This window comes from Drosophila mauritiana, chromosome 3R, assembly GCF_004382145.1.
Source record: "Drosophila mauritiana strain mau12 chromosome 3R, ASM438214v1, whole genome shotgun sequence".
Lineage (NCBI taxonomy): Eukaryota > Metazoa > Arthropoda > Insecta > Diptera > Drosophilidae > Drosophila > Drosophila mauritiana.
In genome coordinates this window covers 5,589,995-5,616,965 of record NC_046670.1, presented here as the reverse complement: position 1 = coordinate 5,616,965, position 26,971 = coordinate 5,589,995, and the positions used below count along the sequence as shown (strand labels likewise).

The 26,971-nt window shown below is 43.5% G+C and overlaps 2 protein-coding genes across 3 annotated transcripts; one reads left to right on the top strand and one right to left on the bottom strand.

Moving 5' to 3' along the window:
* Positions 1–556: 556 nt before the first annotated feature.
* LOC117144413 lies at positions 557–1,290 on the top strand. The gene is made up of 3 exons (XM_033309554.1): positions 557–820; positions 883–1,059; positions 1,120–1,290. The coding sequence occupies exons 1-3, from the start codon at positions 557–559 to the stop codon at positions 1,288–1,290; spliced, it is 612 nt and encodes a 203-aa protein (XP_033165445.1).
* A 453-nt stretch (positions 1,291–1,743) lies between these two features.
* LOC117144412 (homeobox protein Hox-C9) lies at positions 1,744–26,016 on the bottom strand. Of its 2 annotated transcripts, none has more exons than XM_033309552.1 (4): positions 25,139–26,015; positions 2,797–2,975; positions 2,151–2,233; positions 1,744–2,098 (listed from the first exon to the last, which is right to left on the bottom strand). In XM_033309552.1, the coding sequence occupies exons 1-4, from the start codon at positions 25,839–25,841 to the stop codon at positions 1,825–1,827; spliced, it is 1,239 nt and encodes a 412-aa protein (XP_033165443.1). In that variant the 5' UTR covers positions 25,842–26,015; the 3' UTR covers positions 1,744–1,824. The 2 variants fall into 2 exon arrangements, with proteins under 2 accessions (XP_033165443.1, XP_033165444.1); XM_033309553.1 differs by having other exon boundaries at positions 1,907–2,088; positions 25,139–26,016.
* Between the last annotated feature and the right edge of the window lie 955 nt (positions 26,017–26,971).

Here is a 26,971-nt window from a genome sequence, read left to right as displayed (position 1 = left end):
CAGTTCTTTGGCTGCTTGCCGAAGCAGTTGATGAACTGCTTGCATAGTGTCCTCGCATAGACATCAACTGACTACCGGGTATATCCCTCTTGTATAGTCCATCTCTTTATAGCTGTTCCTAGTAGTGGAATAGGGTATATTACATTCGTTGAAAAGGGAGCGTTTCCGACACTTTGAAGTTGTTCTTGGTCGTAATTACTCCCCGAATCTATCTGGCCATGTCCATCTGTCTGGCCGTATGATGAATCCGTTATTACTTTATCTGCATTGATATAACTGATAAATATAGCTACTATAAAGTTTTACATAATTCATATAAACTGAATCAGAAAACATATAGATTGTTTAATGATAAATAGCCATTTTTAAAAACACGCGAGCTTGCTGATAGACTAGATGGCAATCTCAAACAACTTTAAATATAAATCGTTCTTGTAAAGATTCATATCATGAGCGTGAAATAGCCCAATTCCTATATATCGGATTATATAATTGCCACAGCTCTATTAAAGCGGTAGAGGATCAATTGCAACGAGCATTCCAAAAATAGCGAAACATGGACCGGCAACAAGTTGCACTGCTGCATATCCTTATATCCCTATCATTGCAAATAATAGGTCCTTCATTTGCATTGAATCACTTTTTTATTCCTGAAAAGGAGGAGCTGTTTAGTGAGTGCCCCGACAAGACAGGATATTCTTTCATGGATAAGTTGGCTGATCTTTCCCGCCTTAACCGCAAAAAAGATGCAGATGGTGCCGTGAATATATCTGGAAACATAACCATGAAATGGGATGTCGAACCTTCAAGTCGCATCGCGGTGAGTATCATATATCCGTATAATATCCTTATTGCATGTTGTTGATAGTAACCATATTTCAGGTTGAAGTAAGCGTAGAAAAATTTGAAGGAGGTACTTGGAAGCCAACTGTTTTCAAGGGAGGTGATAGGGATTTCTGCAAGAACTTCTATGATAAGAACACCATTTATTATCCTTTCTCGACCGAACATGTAATCAACAAGCAGCAAGTAAAGGACAAATGCATTACAACTCCAGGAGTAATGATAATCTAAAAACAAAAAATTCGAGATTTTAATGGATTTATTTCGGTTATTTAGACAGTTCTAGTCCTGGAACCCTTTCTCCTGAAGATATTAATCAATTTCGCAGTGCCTCTAAGACCTGGACGTCACAAGGCTGTCATTATATTTTCCGCATTCGACAAATCAGGAGTTAAGCTTCCACGGGACACTTGCATAGAAATTGTTGGCGACATAGTGAATATCTGATTGTTAATTATTTCTTTTACTATTATTAAAACGAGATATATTAAAATATTTTATTCAACATAATAAAGCTAAAATTGTTTAGTTGTTACATGTACTGATTATGGAACTGAATGGTTTATGGTTGTTCTCAAAGGCGAACTTTAAGAATATTTTTAAGGTTTGCTTATTAACTCTCTTAGTTACAGTGGACCAGATGTTACATTTAAAACCAGAGACGGAATAATTTATTTTAAATGATTTCTAGAAAGGGCAAATGGAATAAACGCGTAATTGAAATAAACTTATCCTTAAAAACTTCACATTGAAAATATACAGAGAAATATGTTAAAATTAAGCCTAGCACGTGAATTATTATTTATTATGCACATCTTTAAAAATTTCATTTTATAGGTGGTAATTTCATACATAGGAGTGTAAAATACATGAATCAATTAAACCAAAGGAGCTTCGCCATTTCTTCTCAAACTAAGCGGGTTTATTTTTTGGCAAAATAGATACATTCAAAGCGTTATTTTCAATAGTTTACAAATTAGGCTAATCAGCATTTTGCCTGTGGGGAATGGGCAAATACGATGCCGGTGGCTGCTGATAGAGCAACTTGCCATCGGAATAGCGCATCAGGGTCATGAGCTTCAGCATGCGCAGCTCCTCTTTGTCCTTATCCTTATCCTTCTCCCGACCCCTATCCTTATCCATATCCCTATCCGATCCTATGCTCTGCATGTGAGCTTGGTGGTGCTGGTGGTGTTGCTGGTGGTGATGTGGGTGGTGGTGGTGCGAGCGATTGGGATCTGCTGACTGGTCGGGTCTTTAAAATAGTCAAGTCATTAACGTTCTTTAAAAAGCTTTGGTTCGCTGACATTTTCTCGCACTGCACGTCCTTCTTCAGCTCCTCCATGTCACGCTTAAGTTTGGCCCTTCGATTTTGAAACCAAGTGATGACCTGTTAAAGGAAAAATTATTAGTTGCTCTTTACTGGTTCACAAAGAGGAGAATACTTTTCAAAATCAAGATGATATGTTTTAGGTTTATATGTACATTTAATAAGTATAGGCAATCGCTAAACAATTTAGGACGCGCATATTTACTAATTTGCAGACATTAGAACAAAATTGCTACATTAAAACAACAGAGAATGTTGTAGTCGAGTTCCTGGACTATCACATACCATTTACTCAGCCAAAGAAAAAACAATTCCCATTATATATATTATATATTATATATTATATATTTACATGTTGACCGAAAAATAAATAGGCACTACCAGGCGAGTCTACGAAATTGTGGGTCTGAATAAGATGTATATAGATATTTCGCTGAGAAAAACGAAGAAACAGCAGATTTTCAACAAGAGTATGTTTTAGGTTTATCCGCCAATGGCCTTTCGAAAAGGAAAAGTTCTCTCCTGAATACTGAATTTGACCCCTGAAAGGTGGGAGTCCACACTTTTGATTTTCAATAGTATTTTCTCCCTTGACCAGCACCTACAGACATTCCCATACTCACCTGTGCGTTGGAGAGGCCCAAGCCGCCGGCGATTTCGTCGCGATCCGCTGGCGAAAGGTATTTTTGGTAGAGGAAGCGCTTTTCCAGCTCGAAGATCTGCTGGTTGGTGAATGCTGTGCGGGACTTGCGTTTCTTCTTGGGATTGGAGCGCGTGGCAAATATGTTCAACGTGGCGGGATCTGCAATGCAAAAGATCAACTTTAAAATCAACTATATCGGCAGCGGAAAGGTGTGATGGCATCGTAAATTATTCAGATATCAGTCACTTTTATATGCTTCACACGGATGATCGTAAAACGGTGGGGGTTTATGGGACTTTTGGCTCTAGGCTTTTGCAGCCAGGTCAGATCTTTGTCCGGAGATCATTGTGAGGATGCTTTAATGGTCGCATTTACGGCCGATCTCTACGCACTCACCGGCACTTTCGATTCAATCACTGAAATGCTCGTGGTTAGAGCAATTCCAAACACACAATTCGATGGAATTCATAATAGACAATCCGACATCCACAAATCGTTGGTCATAAAGACAGCTATAGCTTCTTCTATATATGTATGTGTATACACCCATACCCATACCCATCGCTTTTTATTGGCCACGCCACGTTGAATGATTTCCCCTGTGTTGTTTTCTTAAGCGATTCGATGGGGATTTGATTTGATTTGGATTTTGATTGCCGGTATTTGTTTTTGGCATGTTTAAAGGTAATACGGCGGCTGATTGATGTTTTTACCGTCGGTTTTGTTTTTTTCGAAAGTATTTCTCGGCGGAAACGGCTTTCAACCCAGTTGAACCCAATGGATGCCAGCCAGCCCAACCCCATTAGGAATTGTTTATTTATCGCGAGCAATTCAATTTCTGCGCCTTTCGGTCGAGTGTTTATTAATGCCCGATATTTATATCGCCGCGGAATGATCGCCGCGAATGAGTGTGAGTGCTCAGCCAAAGTATCAACGGAAATGGTTGTTGCCTTGTTCGTTTATGGGGTTGAATTTGGGGGATCCAGAAGGACCCAGGAAGTTCGACGATGGGCGAAGATGGCAGCTGCGCAGTGGAAACCCTGTCGGGCAATACAGTTGTTGCTAAACATGTCCGACAAATAACAATTAAGACACCCGAATTTGGTCCTTGAAATGTGCAGGAATGGCGGGGTTGATTTATTCCCTATTCCCTTGTTCCCCGGTGTCCTTGCGGTTAAAGTCGAAATTCGGGTCCAAAGCCATTTTGACACTATCCTTATGTGTTTATTGTGAGGCTAGATAATCTACTGTTTGGGGAACGCCCTTTGCCACCAGTAATCGAGGGTTGAAAGGATCCTTGGCGGTAGGAAGTGCACATAAACGTGTTTTCCATTAACATGAGCAGGAACATGAAGAGTTAATTAAAGGTAAATGGTAGGAATGCCCTCAGGACACTTAAAATGTGCGTGAGTCGTGCCCTTCGTTGGGTTTTTGCTAATGCGTTAAATAACTTTTTAAAAAGTAAGCTAAACGAGTAGGTTCTTGTACTTTGTAACTAATTTTTGAGGGTAATTTTTGAGGGTAAACACATTTGTCTGGTAACAAAATCTTTGGCAAGTACTACCTAAACACAGGTTTGCTTAAAACAAGATAAGCAAGATTAGTTTGCTTAAAATTGAATGTACAAAAAATACTTTATTAAAGATGGAATGCGGATAGTCTGGGCACCGTTTGCCATTTTCTTAAACCTAACCGAATTCGATTCATTAGCCAGCTCAATTTTTTCCATTAGCCAGTTTAATGTGGCCCACTTGCCATCAATACCACGTCCTAGCCACGCCTCTAATTAAAGGCCGTGGCTAGCCTGCTGTTGGCCAAAAACTGGTTGGGGATCGCGATGCTGGGTGTGTTTTCGGCCATTTGCTGAGCTTTATTAATTAAGAAACTGCACTTCGGGGGGCTGGACCAAGTCGGAGCCTGGTTAATGGCTTAACCCACATGGAGAGCGTGTGTCAGTTGCGGCACTTACAGCCGCCCAGACGGAGCTAAACTGCACGGGTATTTGCCAAAAGAATTACGACCTAGTCCGTCACCTGGTGAACACCTACACCTCGAGTCGTGGCCAACAAACAATGTCATCAGCATAACTAATCATTGTGGCAGGCGGCGGAGAGTCACACCTAACCACCGAACCACCGGGCGACATCCAGCACAATGGGTCCAAGGAGCTGCTCCTGTTGTCTGGAAAGTACGCATAACTTATGCCTTCTGGTAGCGTTGCTAATTGAGACACAAACAAAATGACGCATTGTCCTTGTGCCAGTGGGTTGGGCCTGCTTCTAATGCGGCGGAGTGTACACTACGCAAAAGTCAAGTCGGTTGTAAATCTCCAAGGATTAACATAAACCGGAAATATATGCCTCTAAAACATTTTACAACAAATCTGAATTGAATTGAAAGGATTATACTTTTTAAAACTTTACAGAAGGCGAAAGTATTTCCAAAGGAAACATTTTCTATGGTATTTGATTTTAAACGACTTGATTTAATACGGGGAAATATATAGTAATTCTACAAAAATATACATAAGTATTTTAGGTCTAGACAATTATTTGTTATAACGCATCGTATGTAAAGGCAAGAACTAAAAAAAACGAATGCTTAAACTAGTATGATTATTATTTTATTTATATAAGAAACTGCACCGGAACGCAAATATTAAAACTGCGATGGGAGAACCTACTGTTTATTTGAATATAAATAGGAGATATAAGAGAAACTATAGTGGCTTTAGGTAGCCAATTTTAGTCTAGACCCCCCATACTAATGTGAACTTGCTAATACAATTATTTTTCTTTGAGTGCACGGCCGCAACGCGATTTGAAATGGCGTGCCTTATCAACGGCCAATCTGGAGTCCATTCCTGGTGCGCATGGCTAATGGTGTGGCTGGTAATTAGGCAAATTAGCTGGACTCTGCTACTGGGAGGCACATAAATTAACAGCAATTAATTAAACGCTCGCTGGTTAATGCCGGATCACGACCGGCTCTTCCGCTCCTTCGCATCGATCGAGATTGTTTTGGAAAATGAGCTGCGGCTCAGGCTGTAACCAGAGTGCGGCTCAAAGTGCCGGAGCAATTATGTTGATTAAGTCCGAACGATTCAATTAAAGCCAGCTCCAAATCAATCAGTCGACGAGATCAGCCAGCGGCCGAAAATGTGGCAGCGGTGGTGGCAGTGGTAATGGTAATCTTCGGGGATGCACGCATAAAGCGAACATCATAATAAAAGGCAGTGGAGATCACAGCGTCGAGATACTGTGGTGCTACCAAGATGCGTATCGCATCGCTCGGATAAGGCTAATGCTAATGCTAATGCCCAGGGTACGGGAACACTCGATTGTTTGCCACAAGGTGCCTGCTGTTCACACGCTCTTTAAATGTTTCGGATCGCAGCGGACCCTTTGAAAGGCGAGTAGGTAGGCAGGCTGGTTTGGTAGCTGGATTTGGCCGGAGGAAAGCAGGCCAAAAGCATGACATGTGGAATGTGAAATCGGGCTGCCAGCGGAAGACTCAATTAGGAGCTTGGGCTTTTCGGGTTTTCGGATTTACGACCGCAAGGAATTTCACATTCCCAGGGCTCTGGGATGCCTAAATACCTGCCAATAGCTTTATAAGATCGCCGCCACCACAGCGTTATGACAAACTTCAAACTCGAGCCGGCAAAGGACAAAGGCGACCTTCGGATGCAAAAGAGTTTGGCTAAAAGCGCTAATTATGGCCAGAAGAGAAGGAGAAGCAGCAGCAGCAGCAGCGGCAGACCACAAATTGCGTTGTCCAGAAGCTCGAAAGCGTAATCAAAAACTAATTTTAATCCTGTTTGGGGCTTCGGTCTTGGGGTTTGGGGTTTGGGGCTCTGAGGAGCACAATATGAAAACGAAGTTGCGGAGAGCCGCTTTGTGATCCGATCGGATCAGAGATCTTTTTAGCGGTAGGTCCCGGTTAATTTATTCTAAATGGCTTTTTGAAATCCCCGAAACAACACGAGAAGTTTACTTATGACGTTGCCGGCGTCTCTCCTTCTCCCCGAATATGAAAAGTACCCACTTTGGGTTTTGGAATCTCGGGATCTGGTATATGGTATCTGGAATCCGAGATCCCAGCGATGATTCAGACCGGATCAAAGTCGATGGCGGGCCCTGCATATTTTTCTCACTTTGGCGTGTCTGCGTGTTGTTAGCAATGAAATTGATGAGTTCGAGCAGGTTATAAAACCCGATACCTTTTGGCTACCTTTGTTGCTGGCTCTTTTATTATTATTATTGCTGTTGCTGTTGTTGTTGCTGGGCCTACGAAAGGCCGAGGCACAATAACACAAATTAATATAAGAAGATGAGACAAATTTAGCCGCCGACAAAGTGAGCTGGCCACGGAGATTCCCATTCCCATTATCATTACGAATCGAAGTGGAGCGCGGGGTGCGTCTCCATAACGAGAAAGTTATAAATTTTGGTATTTTCTTCTCCACATTTTCGAGCTGGCGACTTTTCGACTGGTGGGGTCTTCCTTCGAACTGGAAGACTGTCATCGTTGGCCCCTTGTTTACACGCTCGTAATGCGCCCATAACTTTTTGTATTTTGTTGTCATTTGTACCGCCCCGGAGATCTGGCAACAGGCCCGAGTTTATAACCAGTGTTCTTTTTAGCCCAAAATGGACGTTATTAAGGAGGAGCTGATGCATGATAGATACATTCTTATATTCTGATATCTCAGAACAGCCAGTCCAGATATAGATCTTATATTCTGATATCTTACAATGGCACTAACAAGCTAAGTCCTTTTAATTAATGCTTGCGGTGTAGAAAAAACAAATAGATTCTTGAAAGCAATATTTTAATAATCAAATGGAATGTTCAAGGTAAGAAATACTAAAATATATGAATGGAAGGTTGGCTATTAAAACGGACATAAGCCCAAGATCACTGAGTGTTTATATACCAGGATAGAATGGGTCTCTGCGTGACACCTTTAGGCCATTGAAATTACTGATTAGCTGTTGGCATAAAGGACTTTCTCTGGGTCTTTTCTGCCCCTTCTCCTTAATTGAAATTTTCGTACGTTGCGGCAGAGCGTAAAGTATTCATGTTCATGTTGGCCCGCAGCTATTTTGATTGCGATATTACATCTTGTAAACATTAACATGGCCAATAATTTCTGAGCGCCCCGGCAATTTGGCGAGTGGAAGAACATGTCAACGGTACCTGGGGGCAGCAATCAGATGTTTTCGACGGCTAATTTCTTCATACACATGTACATGCACCGAACGATCGGATAGTGGGGCACTTTCTTTCCGATGTCCTGCGGCTCGTTCTCCAATATATGTAAACATAAAGGGTAAACCCACAAATCGTTTGCAGGCGATGTTCACTCACTCTGCACAGCCCCAAAATTGAGCTGGTGCCAAAACATATGATCAAAATCGATCGAGCTTATGGATACGGAAACTTTAAGTAAAGCCTCTAAGCATAAAGTACAAGGTGCATGTATAAATGGATCTATTAAAATTCTTAATTACTAAAGATCACTTGAAGATGTAACCTTTCACTGACTATTGACTTGCGACTTTCACTTGTAATTGCCAGTGGACTCTTTGGACCACCCCCGGCACTACATTTGATTGATTTTAATGGCTGGCAAATCAATTGCGATTCCGACGCAGCGAAACAAAGCGCCGAAAACGTGGTCATCCTTAATTCAATAATGTATATGTACGTAGGGCCAGACGAGAGGAGCCCGGCCACACACCGACACTCCTCCGCGGGACACCCGTCCATCCATCCATCCAATCATCCATACAACCACCCGACCATGCCAATCCCGATTCCGATCCCGATCCCCATGCTTGGCATCCGCCACATGATTCACGATCGGACCGTTGCGCATGCGCTACGCAAAGCTTCGGATGGACAACGGGCGGGAGGGGACAACGCGTCGGCTCCGAGACAAAGTGTCGGCTCCCTTTGATCAACACGTATAAAATACTATGGCCCCGCCCTCTAAAAGGCAGATTAAACGAGATGGCGCTCGGGCAGTGGGCAAACGTATACTTAAACTTAACGTAACGTAAAGAGCAATGAAGTCAGTCAGTGTAAGACTCGGCCGAACACGAAGCTGCAGACTGGGAGTTCGGATCGGCGGGACGGGACGTGACAGGGCGGAGGGACAGATGGAGGGGCTTGGAGCCAGTCTCTGGATCCCAGGCGATGTCTGCAAGAACCATGTTTCGACGCCTCCCGAGGCGCAGTGGAATGAAGTTGCAGCGACAGTGGGTCAAAATCATAAAGACATCGATAAAAACCAGTACCTGCAGTAGACGGCGTTAAAAGGTAATTCTGTTTATAATTTAAGAGCATGCTGAATAGTAGAGATTTAAGAGTTAATTAAGAACACATTGGTTGGCACTTATAAAAATTGTTAATGCAGTAATCATTATATTAAGAAGCAATGAATGAAAATATTAATGGACATAAAGACAAAACATATATGCACAATATTTTGGAAAGTAACTTTTAGTACGCCCCACAAAATGTTTCGAATTCATGTATCCCCAAATTCGTAGGTAATTTTTCTTACGACGACTGTTAAAAGAATTTAATATAGAAACACGCGAATATTGGAATATCGGTGTATTCCTTTAAAGATGTAACGATGTTTAAAATGTGAAAAAATTCGTTGCAGTCACATAATTTTTAAAGCCCAAATGAATTTTGCTCGCCTACTTTGTTCAACTACAAAACTTTTGTGTAAGGTAGTAAAAAATCAACATTTGTTATAAGAACTATTGGAAATACACACTTAGAAACTGTTAATAGTCAGTCGATATAGTAATGAGTCGAGTTCCCATGATGGCAGCTTTATGGCCAACCGTAGCGCAATTTATACCACTGTGTGAGCATCGCTTGTTCGGTGCGAGACAATAAAACTTACGTAGCATTGCAATTTGGGCGCTGTGTTCCCCCCTCTGGCCCAGATTCACTACCCCTTTCGGTGGTGGATGGACCCTCCCGATCTGGGGCGGCGGTATTTGGCGGCTGATGTTAAGTGAAAATCTGGGCTTGCAATCGCTAACATCAGCTAACAATGGTCATCATCATTAAAAGGCGATCAAAGGGCAGACAGCGGCTCTCGGGATGGATAGGCCGGGATGGGATGGGATCCTGCGCCCTGATTGAGTGACCTTCCCCAGCTCCGACTCCTGGACCAGCCTCCTCGCACACACGACTCCAATGTGGGCCAGCCCATCGCGCGGAATGGGCTTGCTGGCTTAATGTCTTTATAAGTAGCATGTCTATGGAGACGGTGGGCAAGAAGGGCGAGAAATATGCGCTGTAATCAAAACCGTTTAAAAAACTACACACTAATTGAGTTAGAAGTTCGTTGGGGGCTTTGAACTGGCCGCCGGATCAAAGGCGCCGCCGCTCTATTGGTGGCACAACAAAGAGCGTTGACAACGGCATGTAAAGCCAACAATGCCCCAAGCAGCCACTAGATGAATGGATCCCTGCTGATGATGATCACCATGGCCATAACCATCGCGATCGCCGAGCCGCTAAACTTGCCCCACAGACATTGTACGATAGTTTTGACAACTCAGCGAAACCAAAGCGGCGGCGAACAAGAGGAAAACACATCGAGTGCTTATTAATGATCGACTCGCCAACAAAAACCACAGGTTGGGAATCAATTTTAAATTTGATTAAATGTGAATGCCTTTCGGCGAGGAGTTAGCTGCACTCAGAGAAATGAGCTAACGAAGTTAGTTCTCGGAAATCCGAAACAAATGAAGTAATTTCTGCGACACATAGAAGTAACTATAATTTTAGATTTATTTAAATAATTAATTATCAATTAAATGAACAGTCGTAACACAATTTATAAGTATAAACGGAAAATGTACTCGCTTGTTACGAAATGTAACTAACATAAAATGTACAAATAAGTTATAATATATTTATTTACTCGGTGCCTAATTTACTCGACTATCACCTTGTGTAATGGTACCTAAATTACTGGGGATTACAAGCGCAGTATCGTTGATATTATGACAAGCTGTCATAAATTACAAATTAATGTAGTGATGCGCAGCCAGAGAAATCGAGAGAGAGTCGGAACCAGAATCTTCGAATGACTTCCTCAACTTGGACTCAACTTCGCAGCGACCAGGACCAGGGGCAATCTAACTCGCTGCAGGTAGCGGGGGTTTCTGTGGTCAGGGTCGTGCGATCGATCGGATGCGATGCGATCGAATCCGATCGGATCTGATCGGATGGGGTAGATCTCGATCGCTATGTGCATCGATTGTTCGTGGTTCTGTAGTTCTGAGGCTCTGCGGTTCTGGGTTCTGGGTTCTGGGTTCTGGGCGGGGGCTTGGGATTCTTCAGGTGCCGGCATTGCCACCGCCATTGACTGGCCTACCTTACACCTCGCAGAAGCGAAGATCAAAGGCTGCCGTGCCGACTTAATAACATAAATTAATCTTCTCATTGTTGGGCCCAGAGAGAGAGAGAGGGATAGCACGTCCAGTTAGAGCAGTACGGGAACGGAGAGCCTGTGCACATGCGTGCCAAAAATGATACAGTAACAACACGCTATGCTAATCCGTCGTTGTTGGTTGCCTAACCAGACTCTGTTAACGCACAAAGCCAAAACGGCATTTAATTTGGTTTTAGCCCGGTATTTGGCTCCGATTCGATTTCATTCATTATTTCGGGGCAAGCAATGCATTTGTAGCTCCTAAGCGGAGATCAAAGCGAACGGGCCGACGGCAAACAGGAGATGGACTGGTCGTGCACTTGGGAAAAAAGTTATTATTTTTAACTTTAATACTTTGGGACCTTATCATTGTGGGTAGTGCTAAATGATTGGGCTCTCCAAAAATAAATTGAGAATTATAAGCTGTTTGGTGAATGAAAAAATATCTACATGTACATATATAAATATATTATCACTCAATTACTTGAACCAAAATATATATATTCGAGAATATTACTATCTTACTCTGACTTTCCTCAGACTTTACGATTAATTTGATTATTTGATGTAGATCGATGGTGAGATTTTTCTCAGTGCAGTGCTGGCAAATGTGCTGGCGAGGGTTTTGATCGAACGGCTCTGACGACGAAAAGCAACCAACGAGTCAGTATTAAGTATTTGAAATGACTTGCCAGGCATGAGTGGAAAATGAAACGAGCGCGGCAAATTAGCTAATCAACGCCCATTAGTCGTAAGGTATTGGAATTTATGATAAATTTCCGTTAGTACCCATGCGACTGGAGCGCAGATTGCGGCACGAGCGGCAGAACTCGCAACTCAGGAACAAGTTAATTTGCCGCGGACTAGGAGTCCCCATTAGGGGTCTATACCTATCTAAAACGGTCCGTGATCCGCTTGATCTTCGATCCCGCCGATCCCGAAAGCCGTGTGATAAAGCAGGCATCTTTATAACACTGCGATCGCCCAGCAGGACGACGAGCAAGTGCATCTCTCATCGCAGTGCATGTGCGCCTGCGCGCTAATAACACATAATTTTGCTGTAAAACAACAAACCGCTGCGCATCGTTATCATTATCGTTATCATTATGGTGAGTTTTTATGTGCGCCTGCATGTTGACTGCCCGTTTTCGAAAAGGCGTTGGCCCGCTTGCCGTTTTCAGTCCGCAGTTGGCACTTGGCAGTTGGCAGTTTTCAGCTTGTAGTCGCCGGTTTGGGGCGACAACGACAATATCGCATAATTTATGTTTATCGATATAGCCGGCCAGATAAGCGGCTTTAAGCAAGAGCAGTGGGCCGCGCTCGTAGGTTTTGTTTTTAGTGAGTGCCATAAAATGAAAGTTCACTGCCGATGGCCGTTCGCATCGAGAAGTTGGAAAAATGCCACTTGGCTACCAGCTGAGAGGCTCGAAAAGCCATTTGTCGCAAATAGAGTTGGCATAAAAAGATAATCTTATTTAAATTTATTAAATTTAATAGGTATCGCAACACAAAATTCTCAGATAATACTTGATGTTTCATTCCCTCTTACTTATGGTTGTTGGAACTTAAACCTGTATTCAATTGTAAAGTTTTAAGTTCCAAATCAACAAAAAGTACACAGATACACTTGAATAATTTACATTGGCATCTATTCATAAATCTAATTAACACCATATTTTATTTATAATAGCCTCTTAACTGAAATCGTCAAGATAAAGACATTCGAATGTGCGAAATACACTTATTACCTAGCCGGCTACATATCCATTTGATCCGAAATAGCCACGTCTTGGGTACCGATAACCGTTTCTGCGTCCTCTATTGACTGGTCTTCAGAACGGGTTCTGTTCCAATGCGATCCGAGCTATTAGCCATAACAAGCGACCATTTGCATGGCGCTTTTGATGTGCGTTCGTGTTGCGAGGGCCGTAAAAAGTGTTTTGCATGTTGCACCGAAAACACAAAAAACTAGTTACGGTTATGTGTATAATTACGGCGACAGCATGTTGGCATGACAAATAAACTGCGAGCGAGACCATAAATTAAAGTATCAGAATGCGTGAGGGTAGGGGAGGGCGGGGCAGTGGGCGGATGGGCGGTTAGGCGGTTGGAGGGGTAGCTGGTGTGGCAGGGGGAGTGGCACACGCAAGGCGTCAAGAACGGGATTGGAAGTGGAAATGGGCAGGACGACGAGGTCGGCGGTGGAAGAGCGGAGGCTTAACGGCAATGGCCACCTGACGACAAGTCTGAGCCAATTGTTAAGCCGTTGATATATGTCTGGTTTAGATATAAGCATAAGTATGTATGTAAGTATGTAGGCCTGATTCTGCGAGTGCGTGTTTTTGTGTAGTAGACTCGGCACTCAGGCTGCGGTGGGCGTGGCACACACTTAGCCTTCGTAATTGCAAGGCTCGCCGGATGACAAGCCAAATAAATTAACATTAAATATTGTGCAAATGCACTTTTTGTACACATCATCGTGCACACTGCAAGAAACTGATGTTTTTATAGAAAATCGAAAGTACAAGATTCATATTTAGCTTGTAATTTGGTTACTACGGACAAGTTTTTTTGTGATTACTTGAAAGTAAGATACGATGTGCAAGATATTGTTAGGATGTAAAAGCATATACCCAGCATTTTCTTTAAAATAATTGCGTGTGCATATAATCACTTACAATATTATTTATTTTATGCATAGTATATCTGGGAAAACTATTGCACATTAAAAGCATTATAAAATCCCCTGGGGATAGTGTAACGCCCGCTGTTGCAAATACTACTGTCCCATTTATGGTTGCCGCTTTAACGGCACTGCAAACAATGCGCAGATTTATTTAATTGCAGGTGACGCACATGCACGCACACATCAGCACTCTTATAATACAAATTTACGCACAAAAACGCAAAAAAAGCCACGTCGCTCTTGGAATTTATTTAATTAAATATACGCCCCGTTGGCAGCCACTTGGCTCCCAGCCCCTCCGATCGGCCAAATGCGCATAAATTCAGCACTTTATGCATTTGCTCAGCGGCTGCCGCAGGCGAAGTTGCAGTTGCAGTCGCCCAGGCTGCCATTACGTATACGCAGCGTATGGCTGCAAACATGCCCCATGACAATTTCGTTGGCGTTTACAAATGTGCGTGATGCCCAAGGCGAAATACAGCGGTCAGCGTTAGTTGAACAGGCATAAAAAGGCAGTTAATTTGGTAACTGGTAACTTCTCATGGGTCTCATTCCAAATTGATATAATTTTAGCACAGATTCAAATGCAAGGGATACGAAAAGTTTAAGTTCACTCCTTGTAAGAAAAATGACTTAAAAAACTCTTTCTAAATTTTTAAAGATATATTAAGCCTTTAAATCTGAAACAATACTAGTGAATTTTAATCATTTAGATCATTTTTAATTTTGCGTTTAACTAATTTAGTATTTTTGTTCCTTTGGAGGGGCAATCGTATATATTGATTAAAATGAGTACTTATATATGAGTTCATCGAAATTCTTGGGAATAAAGTAAGACTTTGCCATTTGATTGAAATATTCACATTGACTTGTTTATCCACACAGAAATTCTGTGTCATCCTAAAATATTATAGGGTATTCCAGAAATGTTTACTGCATTCCCATGTTCAATAGTCCCACGCTCTCATGCAAAAGGAGAATTTATGAAAAATTCGTGTTATTTCCTACGTATTTCACATCTGAGCTCGCACAAGCCGATTCGATACACTGGAACATATGTCTGATGCTTTTGTGTCTGCCAAAAGAGTTACGTGGGCCGTCTATTTTTGGCAAAGCTAAACGGGAGCAATTGATATCTGGCTTTTGATATGGCGAGCGAAATCGATAATAAGAGTGGGTTTTTAGGAAGATCTTTCTATGACTCCGCTTTTTCATGTTCTTGCCGTGGTAGGTGGAAGTGGTAAAGAAGAGTCGGCCGAATTGCGAGCTCCTTTGTTGGCCAGCAGCTGCTCCTAGCCTTGTGCCTCCGCAGTCTTAAGTGGCAACAACAACAGCCACATCCACAACCACTGAGTGGCCAAACAAAGGCACATAGTTAAGCATAATTTAATAGATACGCCGCTCGGGCTCTGCAATCTCTTTATGGTTGACACTATTGTCTAGGCCAAGTTTGTATGTGGGGCCGTCATAAAGTGATGAATGCATTATTATTATTGTTATTGTGGCTGCCGTTGTATGGCACAGTGTATGTAGTATAGTGTACATTGTGTATTGCTGGCTGGGCCTTTGTTGAAAAGCGTTAATTGAGTGTTGCGAATGTGCAACGGCAATTGAAATTGTTTATGACTTGCAGTTGCTGCCAGCCGTAGCTCATGCTCAATAATGTGTAATGCAACTGCGCCTGCTAATGGACCCGCCTGTCCTACACTATCCACTTGGCCGATCGGCTAATCGGCTAATCAGCGGCTGTATCTGAGCCATATCCTGCGCACCAAAGGATACCGCCGACGGCAGCTCTCTCCTACTTGACAAAACACTCGGGCCTTCCATTTGGGGAGCGGTGATTATGCTTTATTAAGATGCAATTTTCATTACCGCAATCGGGACCTGGGAATCCGTAATCGGGAATCCGAGCCACTAGCCACTTGAACTCAACTGGCTGGCTGCCTTTGAGGGAACACTTGACGGCGACGACGAAGATCGGCCATAGAAAATTTCGTTTCTTTCTTACATTTAGTGGTTTTTAATTGCCATAATTAGCGAGAACTGGGAGCTGCAAGGAGATTCAAGTGCATTCTGAAACGTCTGCCGGGTGGACGGTTGCCCATGATGGCCGACGCAGACGACACAAGACGGAAGCAATTGATTCCGAGTCTGGGCCATAAAGATACGCCATAAATTAACACCAAAGCGATTAATGAAAAGTGGCGATCCACATCGGGAGCACATGTTTTGTGTCCGACGACGACCCAGTCAGGATATTGGCACATTAAAATCAATTAACTGGCCCGACTCTGATGGACGCAGTTCTGGCTTTCTGGTCACCCAACTCGAAAAGTGGAACTGTAACTGGCACAGATCTTCGGTTGGCATCTTAATGAGTCCGATTTGTTCGATCGCCAGTTGATTATTTCGTGGATGCCGTGTCATAAACTTAACGGCCATTTAAATGCTGACTTGTAATTTGTAAAGGTGTTGGCCTGGCGCGATCTGTCGGCCAAGCATTTAGCATTAAGATTTGCATTGTAAATGTTTTTACACTGATAGAATAATTCATTGTGCGACTATAATTAAAGGCGATTACAAGGTATTGGTAAATATATATTATAAGTGTTAACCACATACTTTAGATGCTTATTTGTAGTGAATTATTAAGAATTGGTTTAACAGTATGCTTGAAAATAACCCAATGTGTAAGTTGAAGGCAATATTTGTACTTAAGTGCTTGTTTCATTGTATAATTAAATTCACCAATCAAAAACATGTTATATTAGCTTTGTATAATTGTATGTATTTATTTTCTAAGGCCGCAAAGTTAGTTTAGCCAAAAAAAGGTAATTACAAGATACATTTTAATCACTCTGAATGGCAGTCCACGTAGTGACGAAGCGCACCATTAAAGTGATAAATCAAGCGATTTCCAGGGTTAGCTAGTAAATTGATAAAGCGTGCGGAATTAGTAAATTTTATATAGAGTATTTATAAAATCAAGTGTAAAATCATTTCCCGCCATTAAAGTTGTTTATTAGAACTCTTGTATGTTGAGGATGCGACCGTCATTTGTTATTTATCTCGTATTTTAATTTTATTAAACTTAGTGCATTTTTTTCTGTGTAATAATCTCTACGACTCGAGAGCTTTGACGTGGAAATCAGCACCATTTTAAGTTAACACCACTGCTTATGTTTTTAGAAAACAGAAAACAGCCCCATTTGATTAGTTCTGCTCGCTCGTTCCGCTGTTATGACAAACGAAACTTAGCATTTAAATGCATTCGAACTTGACTGGCTGGCTGGCTGCCTAGCTGGTGGCAGGCAGTCAATTAATTAATCGAAAAACTGCCGAAATTCCAAAGCTGTCAGCCCGTAGACATGTCCGTGAAATGATAAACTCCAAGCCCAGAAATCCGTCGCGTCGGCCGATCCCCAGTCATTTTGCCACTTGAGCAATAAGCCAGTGAGCAACCCTTGTGCGCCTCCTTGCCTTTATTTTATGTTTTATGTTTTTTTCCCGTCGACTGTCTCTTTTACATTCGTTAGTTGCCCATTGGCCCCTGGCATTTATGTTTAACACTTTAATTGTGATTACAAGCTGCAATCAAACGGCTACGAAAATAAACTAAAGGTTGGTTTGGTTTGGCTTGGTTCGACTTGGTTCGGCTCCTCGACTGAGTGACTAACTGACTTGCACTCGAGCCACCGGCGGTGGTTGCCCCTTTCCCAGCTCCCCGCTCTTAACGTGGCTTATGCATGTTTAAGCAGCAACTGCAACACCTTTTGGCAACAACAGCGCGTCATGTCGCTGGCTTTATTAAATTACTTGTCAAAAGTGCACACACGAGCTTGAGTTAAGTTAAAGCCCGAAAGGGGTGATGGGTAAAGGGGCGGGGGGAGGGGGAAGGGGGCGTTGCAATGTCGGCAGACATGAAACAGCCCCAAACAACCGAGTATTTACACGCAGAAAAACCAGATCAGTCGGTATGTACGCAGGAAATTAAAAACAATTAACAGGGCTAATGCTAATATTCATATTCATTTTAAGAAAAAATATATATATATAATATATATTACTATACTACCAAGATATTTTATTTTTGATATGAACTTATATATTGCATCTTGCATATCTGGTTACAAAGTAATTTTAAATTAAATCCATTAACTGGAATTAGTGGCTGCAATACAAATGTATACGTATTTTGCAGTTTATAGGTACTACTTTTTATGTACTATTTTTCCTCTGCACTCAACTCTTTTGCATTTGGCCAAAACATGAAACACAACGCCTTTCGTTGGCATAACGAGACGTGTCATAACATTCTGCACTGCAAAACGGAATACAAACGAAATCGAAAAGAAATGCCATGGAGAAGAAAATCAATTAAGGCAAACATTTTGTTTTCATTTCGATTTCCCCGCAGCTGTGCAAGGGGATTAATTAATCTTGTCAGCGATTGCAAGTCATTTGCCAGGGAAACAGCGGCAAACATCTCGCATAGTCAAATTAATTTACTTCACACTTTAATAAACGATTACACAAATACCCACCAGCACATGGGGCTGCTGTTGTGCCGCTGAAGGTGTTAAATGCTTTGTTGACACTGCCCACAGTAGCAGCCCATATAGATATAGAACTATATATACCGATCTGTGGAAGCGATTCGGGGGAAGAAAACATTTTCGACAGCTTCCTTCGATTTTACCGTGAAGTTTGTCGTTCTCGGCCTGCTTTATTGCGGTGATTGTTGGTGGTTGTTGGTTGGTTCCCAGTCGTGTTGCGTGTAAATAGCAACATCCACATCCAAATCCACAATAACAACACCAACTTGTGCTTGTTTTTCCAAATCACTGAGTTCTCTATTCATTCCCGCATTCGTTATGCCCTTCGTCCCTTTGGATTTGGGCGAAGTCTCGAATATGTTCCAGCGAAGGGCTGAATGCCTCTTTGATGTACTGACTGTGCGGGGGAAGGCGTGAAAATGACTTAATGGACTGATTAGGGAAAGTCAATCGTCGGAAAGGAAATGATTTTGTGCATCCGACTGTAGTGGGAGGTTGAGCAACTGAAGAAATCACAGGTGATGATTAACGGATTGAATGGAACTAATACATGCGCTAAGGAACTAATGTGACAAACTTTTTGCCATGTGTTTGGACCACTCCCCTCTGATATCAAAATATGTTTTATATCCCATTTAACCACTTTATCAAGTGCAAGATCTCCTGCACTTCATGTTATTATCCAGATACATTAAGAATCCGCCACGCTGCAGAATTTAAACGTTCTTTGAAGATCCTATGACGGAGCGGTCTGATTATGATGAACCCTAACGAATCCTCTTGTTTTACCATGTATCAAACGATACTCGGGGCTCGTCAAAAGTGAAATAGATGACTGCACCTGTCGGCGCAGCGAATGGTCGAAGCCCGAAGGAGGGCAACACCTTGCTGGCTGGAAAACTGGAAGCCTGGAGTTCCTGGGGAGGAAGTGGAGGTCCAGCCCGACCATCTGCAACTATGTTTCTTCGCATTAATGTCGCCTGATCCGTAGCCGTGAATAATTTCCCCATCCGCTCGGTTGGTTCCTCCCCTCTGACCAACCAACGATCATCGCTCGTTTGTTCGGCATCGCTGCTAATGATTTGAATGCTTTAATTTATGCTGGCTTTTCCACATTTATCATCAAAGGCCTGGGCATATAAATATGATTTGTATCCATGCATTTTCACGATTATTACAGAAACTCCCGCGTTCCTACTGTTGGCTTGGAAAATGCTCCTAATCTGATTAAAACCCATATGATAGGAGGGAAAGTATTTATTTTATCTACCTAGCTTAGTTTAATCATCTAACTTATTATTTGTTCAATTATAATAAAAATTTTCCATGGTTTGAACTCCTTTTTTTGCAGTGAACTCTGAGATCCGCACAATGGCCAGCGCTAGGATGGAAAACTGGTTTTGCCCGACCAGGCGCCAATTGACCCACATAATGTGCAGCTGGAAAAGCCGCGAGGAAATGCGTTTTCCCCTCCGAGCCTTTGAGCCACCTCGCCAGCCGGCTGCAGTAGTTCGCTGGGCTGTCCGTGAACGCATCAATCTCGCGCTCCGCGTTTCCTGGCCAAGACCCTGTTGGCCAAGACTGCTGGCCAAATGCAGAGCGCGCTATACGCCGTGGGTCCGCGGGGTCAGCGAGGAGTGTTGCTCCGGGGCAAGGGGCCAGGCAGAAAATGCGTTTTTAAATGGTTTTTATGCGTGGCGCGGGCTTTTGATGTTCGACACATGCCGAAAATTCACAGCTCGGGCGGTCCCAGCTCTTCACTGCGGCCAGTGATTAATGTTTGGCAAAAACGCGAATGCGAATGCGAATCGCAGTGGGAACGAGAATGCGAATGCGTTTTTAAGAACTTTGACAAGGTCCTGACTTGAATGCCGCATTCCAGCCCCTTTTCTGGGTTCATTTGGTACACGGAAAAAGAAAGCTACTACAATTGAATGGGAGTTGTGAATATTTTTGGAAGATATAAACTTATTACGAAGGGAATTGCTTCAAGCATACATAAAAAGATGTATAAATACATTGACGGTTAACAGCAAACCACTACGAACTGATCCTGAAAAGGTTTATTCCGTGTTTAAATCTGAAACACCCTGATTTCTCTTCGTGTAGCACACCCTCTTAGCATTTGGCAACAGTTGGCCTCGGCCTCCCATATGGCCCTGCTCTGATAGAGTTATTACCAAATGTACTGCTCCTTGGCCAACTCTCGTTCGCACCTCTATCGCTCGGCTGCCACTGCCTTTGCCACTTCCACTTCCACATCCACATCCACTTCCACTCCAATTCAGTTTCATTCTCAGTCGGAGGACTGGTCTCCCGGCTGGCTAATTCTCTCATTTGCTGTCTCTTGTGCAACTGTCGATGCTTGATTTTCGCTTGTCTTTATGATCGGCCTGCCTGCTTTGATCTTGACGCCGATGGACAGTGGAGGATGAAATGGACTGGACGGGACTGAACTGAGCTGAACCGAACTGGACCCCTTTCCGCCCGATCGGATCGCGGGTAATGGGCAGAGAAGAAAAATGCAACTTGAGCTCAATTAGTGCTCATCAAAAGCGTGCAGGCAACACCTTCAGTGCGTCGCTTTCGCACACCTTTTCAGCCGGCGAGTATCTGTGTACCTGGGTATCTGCGCATCTGGGTATCTGGGTATCTAAGTATCTGAGCGTCTCAGATACTGTTGCGAGTATCTGCTGACCGGCGTCACTTGCTCTGACTTTTGCTCTAACCGAACCGAGCGAGGCATGCAATTTGCTCGAGGGATGCCCCATTATGACGGACCACCCGAGTGGTACCGCTTGAAATGGCATTGCCCGGAATGCCGTGGCTACATTGGTAGAGGTGTCCATCCCGGAGGGTCGAGGGCCAGTGAAAGCAAATCAGGCAGTTAACCAATTTTGAGGGGCCACCACGTAGGTTCGGCTAGTTTTCTGTAGTTTTCGCTGGCTCGTTTTAATGCAAATGCTTTATGGTTAGTCGGCACGCAAACTCATATTTCTCTGCCACTTTTACAACTGGCGAATTATAATTTTTAATAAAATATTTGAGGCGCAACCGTTAATTAGAGAATTTATGCCGAGCGCCGGCTTGTCAACTTGTTTCGGCTGCTCGGAGGCTTTTTGCAATATCTCATGCATATTTTATGCGACGTTAGAACAGTTTGCGCCCGCAGTCATTTTTCTCGATTTTATTGAGGCAAACGAGTCTCGCCTTCTAGCTTCAATAAGCACATATGCGAATCACATTTTTTTATAGTATACGTATTCGCCGCGCTCGGTGTTTTAATGTCATTAACGAATTTTGTTGAAACGCTGTGCAGCTATTAATCATTCGAAATGAATTTTATTTTTACACTTTAGCGGAATTTCTTTTTGTCTGCTTGATTTATGTGTAGTCTGAACTGGGTGCTTGTTGACTTTTGCCAGAGGTTTTCGCCTATTGAATGGGTTTCTTGGGAAACATTTAAATTGAATGAAATTGCAAGTGCAATTGATCAATTTGCGCATTGATCGGCGGAATGTGCAGTAAATTTGTGCCTAGCTGCCAAGGAACTCAAATAAAACCTTGGTATTCTAAACAATTTGTGCCCTCTAGTACAATAATCTAACAGAGATTGTTGTTATCCAAATAGCTGTGTGCTAAATTGTTTATGGATTTTGATGCACGCAGCACTAATATTTTTTATCAGGAACCAGATTTTTAATACCCGGCGATCTGGAGGCAAATATTTGAACAGCAATTACAGGGCAAGTGGCCACTAATGCGAAAGATGGAAATCTATCTGGCACAGCTGATAAATACATATGTATTACCATTGTAGGGGGCGTTTTAAGCCAAGGCATGCCATTCGGAATGTCACGTTGCTCGGAAAGTAGAATCTCGAAAAGCCATTACCCCACCCATTAGCTGCGATGGGATATGGGACATGGGAGCACCATTTGTGGATGTGGACCGGTTATGGATCGTTTGATTTGACGTGACTGAAAATTGCCCTCTAACAGCTCTGACTGGGATCCATTTGCATGGTAGTTAGCGCACAGGCCGGCCCACTCTCCGTGCGGATTTCCAATTATAACTATAATTTATGCTCAATCCGCCACTTATTTACATTTTCGACTTTGCTCCCATTCGAAATTAAGTATACGTCTAGTTGAACTAATTAGCTCCGACTCTTTGGGCAGCCTAACAACTAACACCCGGCCAGCGTTTTACTATTGTTATTTGTCTCCGCCCCGCCCGCGACCTTAGCCCGCATGTTGTAAAATGTTTACACTGCTATCTGTCAAATCAACTGTCAACCCGAAGAGCCATCATCATTGTGGCCGGAGTATCTGTGTGAGTCTAGGGCCTGTCAATGTATCTGGTTGCGGTGCGTTTTGTGGTTCATGCTCGGCTGCGTCGCAGTCTTCGCAGTCTTTGGGTCTTCTGGTGTTCTGGTCCTCAACTGCCATGGCCGCCGCCTTTTGTCAAGTGGGAAAACATTTAGTAATTAAATTGTAATTAGGGATGCATCCGCCGCTCTGTGCCGTTTGTGCGTTCAATAACGCGGCTGTCTGTGCCAATTGTCTTGGCGTTTCATCAAGCCCACATTTCAGCGGCAGCCACCGTCAACCCGTGCTGATCACCCCACGACCGGGTTTTCTTTGAGCCCAAGTCGCCATCCGTTTGCCGGAATACCCTGTAAGAGGGTAGTTCCCCCCAATAATTATCCACTTTCCATTTTCAATTGGCGGAACAATAGAAATATTACATACTAACTGAGAAAATACAAGGAAACCGTTCTTCGAACTAAAAGAAAGTAAACATTAAATTAAAACATCTTCTAACCCTTCTGGATTCTATTCGACTTTGCTGAAACGTGTTAAAGGGTACCCATTCTTCGGTGACGTAATGTGGCAGGTATCCACGCGTAATTGACAAAACCTAACGACAGGTCCATTGTTCAAATAGCTGCAACTTTTCAGCCATTTTCATTGTAATTATTTTGTATGCGCTGCCTGGGTCTCTTTATGGTTTATCTGCCGGCAATCGTCATGAGCGGTGAGCAAGCTCCAAGTGGGGCTACGATGGCGTTGCAATGGGAGTTGTCGCTGCTCCTAATTACCAGGCGGAAGTGCCTCAGATCTTTCCCCCAACTGGCCGGTTACGGCTTTTGCTCAGCCGGGCAAATTGCAGAAGGCAGCCGTAGGAAGGGTTCAGTCCATGGCCAACCTCGCGTCTCCTCTTCCACTTCCACACCGGATGCTGTCTTGGGAAAATGCAATACAATTTTCGCAAACTGCGGCGCTTAAGTGCAGCTCGGCGATAATCATAATCATCCCGGGCGGCACTCAATGCCAGTAGCAGTTGATCAACCGATCAACCGATCAAATCAGCTGGTGCTGATTAGATGGCTCTGTGGCAACCCAACAACCCAGCAATCCGGCAATGCGGCAATCTAGAGTGGAGCACGAACCAATTGGCTGATGTACGTGCGGCGCGTAAATTCAATTTCAGTAGCTGATGAACAAAAGCGCAGACCATGGGTTCGCTGATGGATTGCTGGTCAGTGCACTCGCAAAAAAGTTGGCAGCCGCTGTAGCAAGATATTTTAATAGACATTCATGGCCAATATTGTTATACATCGAACAAATAAAGGAAGATATAATAAATAAGGAAAACTTCAGTTTAGGATATTTTATAGATACTCTTAGTTTGGTGTTTGTAATTTGTATCAAGGTGATGTGATGTGTTTTCCAAAATAAGATATTATGAGAAATAGTTTTCCCAGTGGCTCCCGGCAGTTTCTGTTTTTATTCCGAGTGTGGGATAAATCGGTTTGCGTCTGCGACTTAACGAGAAATCAACGCCGCTAAGCAAATTATGCCGAACGATACGCATGCGCCAGAGCCATCAGACATCAGCCATCAGCTGGAGTCTGGGTTCGAGTTGGAGCAGCAGTTCGCCGCAGCTGGAGCAGCATCATATCACCGGGCTGGGGCCTTCGAGTGGATCTGGGTATGGGTATGGGACTGGGACTGGGTCTGGGTCTGGGAAAGGCAATTGCCATCAAAGGCGATGCCGAGCGAGCTGCCAGCCGGCTGGCCTGAAATTGATTTAGCCACCTCGGCCGAGCAGGCTGACCTCACTACTGTTTTTACGCCTTAAGCAGAATCTCATCAAGGCGTAATGACAACAATTGATCAATCGCTGGCCGGGCTAATGGTTATGATGGGTCTCGTTGGGAAATCAGTTTATATTAAAATGTAATTTGATTGCGGTTGTGCACACAGAGGTGAACGCAGAGTAAGTAAATCTACAGATCATATATAACAAAAAGTTCAAATACTCAGGGGTGTTGATGAAACTTGAAAAAAAAACATGCAAATAAAGTTAATGAAGCATCATCTATTATCTTAGCACTATAATTATGTTTGCATATTTTTTCATATGGAACATAAAAAAAAAAAGATTGTAATTGCAAAAGGGGTGAAGGATAAGATTGTTGGTTGTCCACTGGATGCCACAGTTTAGACGCAAAGTCTTTCATGTTCGGTGTGTTTGTAAGTTAAACCATTTTCTGTTTGGTTTTAGAGAAATATATATTCACTTGAAAATCACTCACCCTGCTCCTCGTCAAAGTTCTTGGTGGACAGTTGGAAGAGGGCGTCTAAGGGAGTGTCTCCACTTGATTTGCTGACCCCCTTTGGCTGTTCCTCCGGCGACTTTTTTGGAACCTCCATTCTGTCCTCTTGGGAACGTTTTTCCACTTTTTCTGCCTGGGTGGGACTGCAGCAATCGGTGCTGCCATTGCTGCTGCTTGATCGCTGGGAACGCTCTGAACTGCCGTCCTCGGAGGCGATGATCGCGGGATTCAGGGTCATGTGCCGGAGGAGTTGCGCCTGTGCCTGGAAGTGCTCCTGCAGCTGACGCTGGTAGTCCCAGGCCAGACGCTGCTCATAGCTGTGGAGCAGAGCGGGCGATAAAAATGTATGTAGTGCAGCCGGCGGAGGACAATTCGGCACCACGGGCATTTGCAATCTTTCGTTGATCAGAGCCAGGGGAGCAGGTACTCCTGGTAAAGCATTGGGAATGGCAATTCTGTCCGGCTTCTTCTCCACGCGATCCTCTTCATGCCCTCGCCCCAGGATATCGGCAATGGAAAAGCTCTTGACCCTAACGGGTGATGACTTTTGGCGGTCATTTTCCAGGCTAATAGGACTCCTCAAAAGCCGCAATCGTTTCATATTCAACGATCTCAAGGGCGGCGGACTGGGCGAACCCACCGAAACATCGGAGTTAGCGGGACTGGGAGTTCTTTGCGGCATCTCTAGGTGTATTTTCCTTTGGCCACTCAGCACATCCTGGCTCTATCCTTACGGCTCAGCTCCAAACTCTTTTCTACGGGCGATTAAAAACGCGTCGGCAAAACGCGCGGCTGTCACACGAAAAACGTCGGCACAACGTGCAACACAAACACCAACAACGAAAATGGCTCGTGGCCAGAATGCGATGCTAATGCTGCTCGGCTCTCTGCCTCTCTTTCTTGGCCAAGCTCTCTCAACTGGTTTTTGGGGCCTCCAAACTGGTTGGCACCCATGACGTCACGGACTCGCGCAGCTGCGCAGCTTGTCTAATTGGAAACGCCGCCTCGCTCTCGCCAAGGGGGCGTGCCAGCCGAAAAGAGAGAGACGGAGAGAGGGAGAGCTACCAGAGGACCAATAGCAGTTGGTCGAGGGCCATACAGACCCCCTCACCGCATCAAAAGTCGCTGTCAACGTGCGAACGTCATTAATTTGTACAATTTGACATGCGCTCTCTTTTCCTCCCTCTCTCTCTCTCTCATTCTCGCTCTCTCTCTTTGGCGGCACTATTTCCCTCTCTTTTCCGCCGCTTTCCAGGCGGCTGACTGCGTTAATTATCGTAATTGTTGGCTCACCCGCTTTTTCGCAGCTCTCTTTTGGCCCACTCAATTGTCATCAATAATGATGTCTCGTTGTACCGTTGGCTTCGGCTCCTCATCTATTTTCCACTGGAAGAACAAGCCTCTTCGAATCCGTGTTTTGAGACCTCTGGTGCACTGGGAAAAACAGTTCCCGGAACTGACAATAGTTGTTCGTTCAAGGAACATCCTGTGTTCGAATTAAGTTTTGTTGTCTTAGATAAACCTATGCAAAAATTAATGTAAAGTACAAAATTTATTTCTTTCTCTAATTCTCCTTAATATAATATATTTCCATTTGTTTAAGTGCATATTGCTGGCACACATTCGATTGTCTTGCCACTTCCCTCGCTTCCCACTCCCCAGCTCAACTCAATGCATTTCCAAATTGATTGCAACTTTGGTCCGCTCGTTGTATCACGTATGCGCCCTGTATGCGCCTCGCTTCGTTTGTTTGTCAGTGTCAGTTTTTTATTCAATTTCGCTCCGCTGTTTGTCCTGGTTTTCTTTTTATTT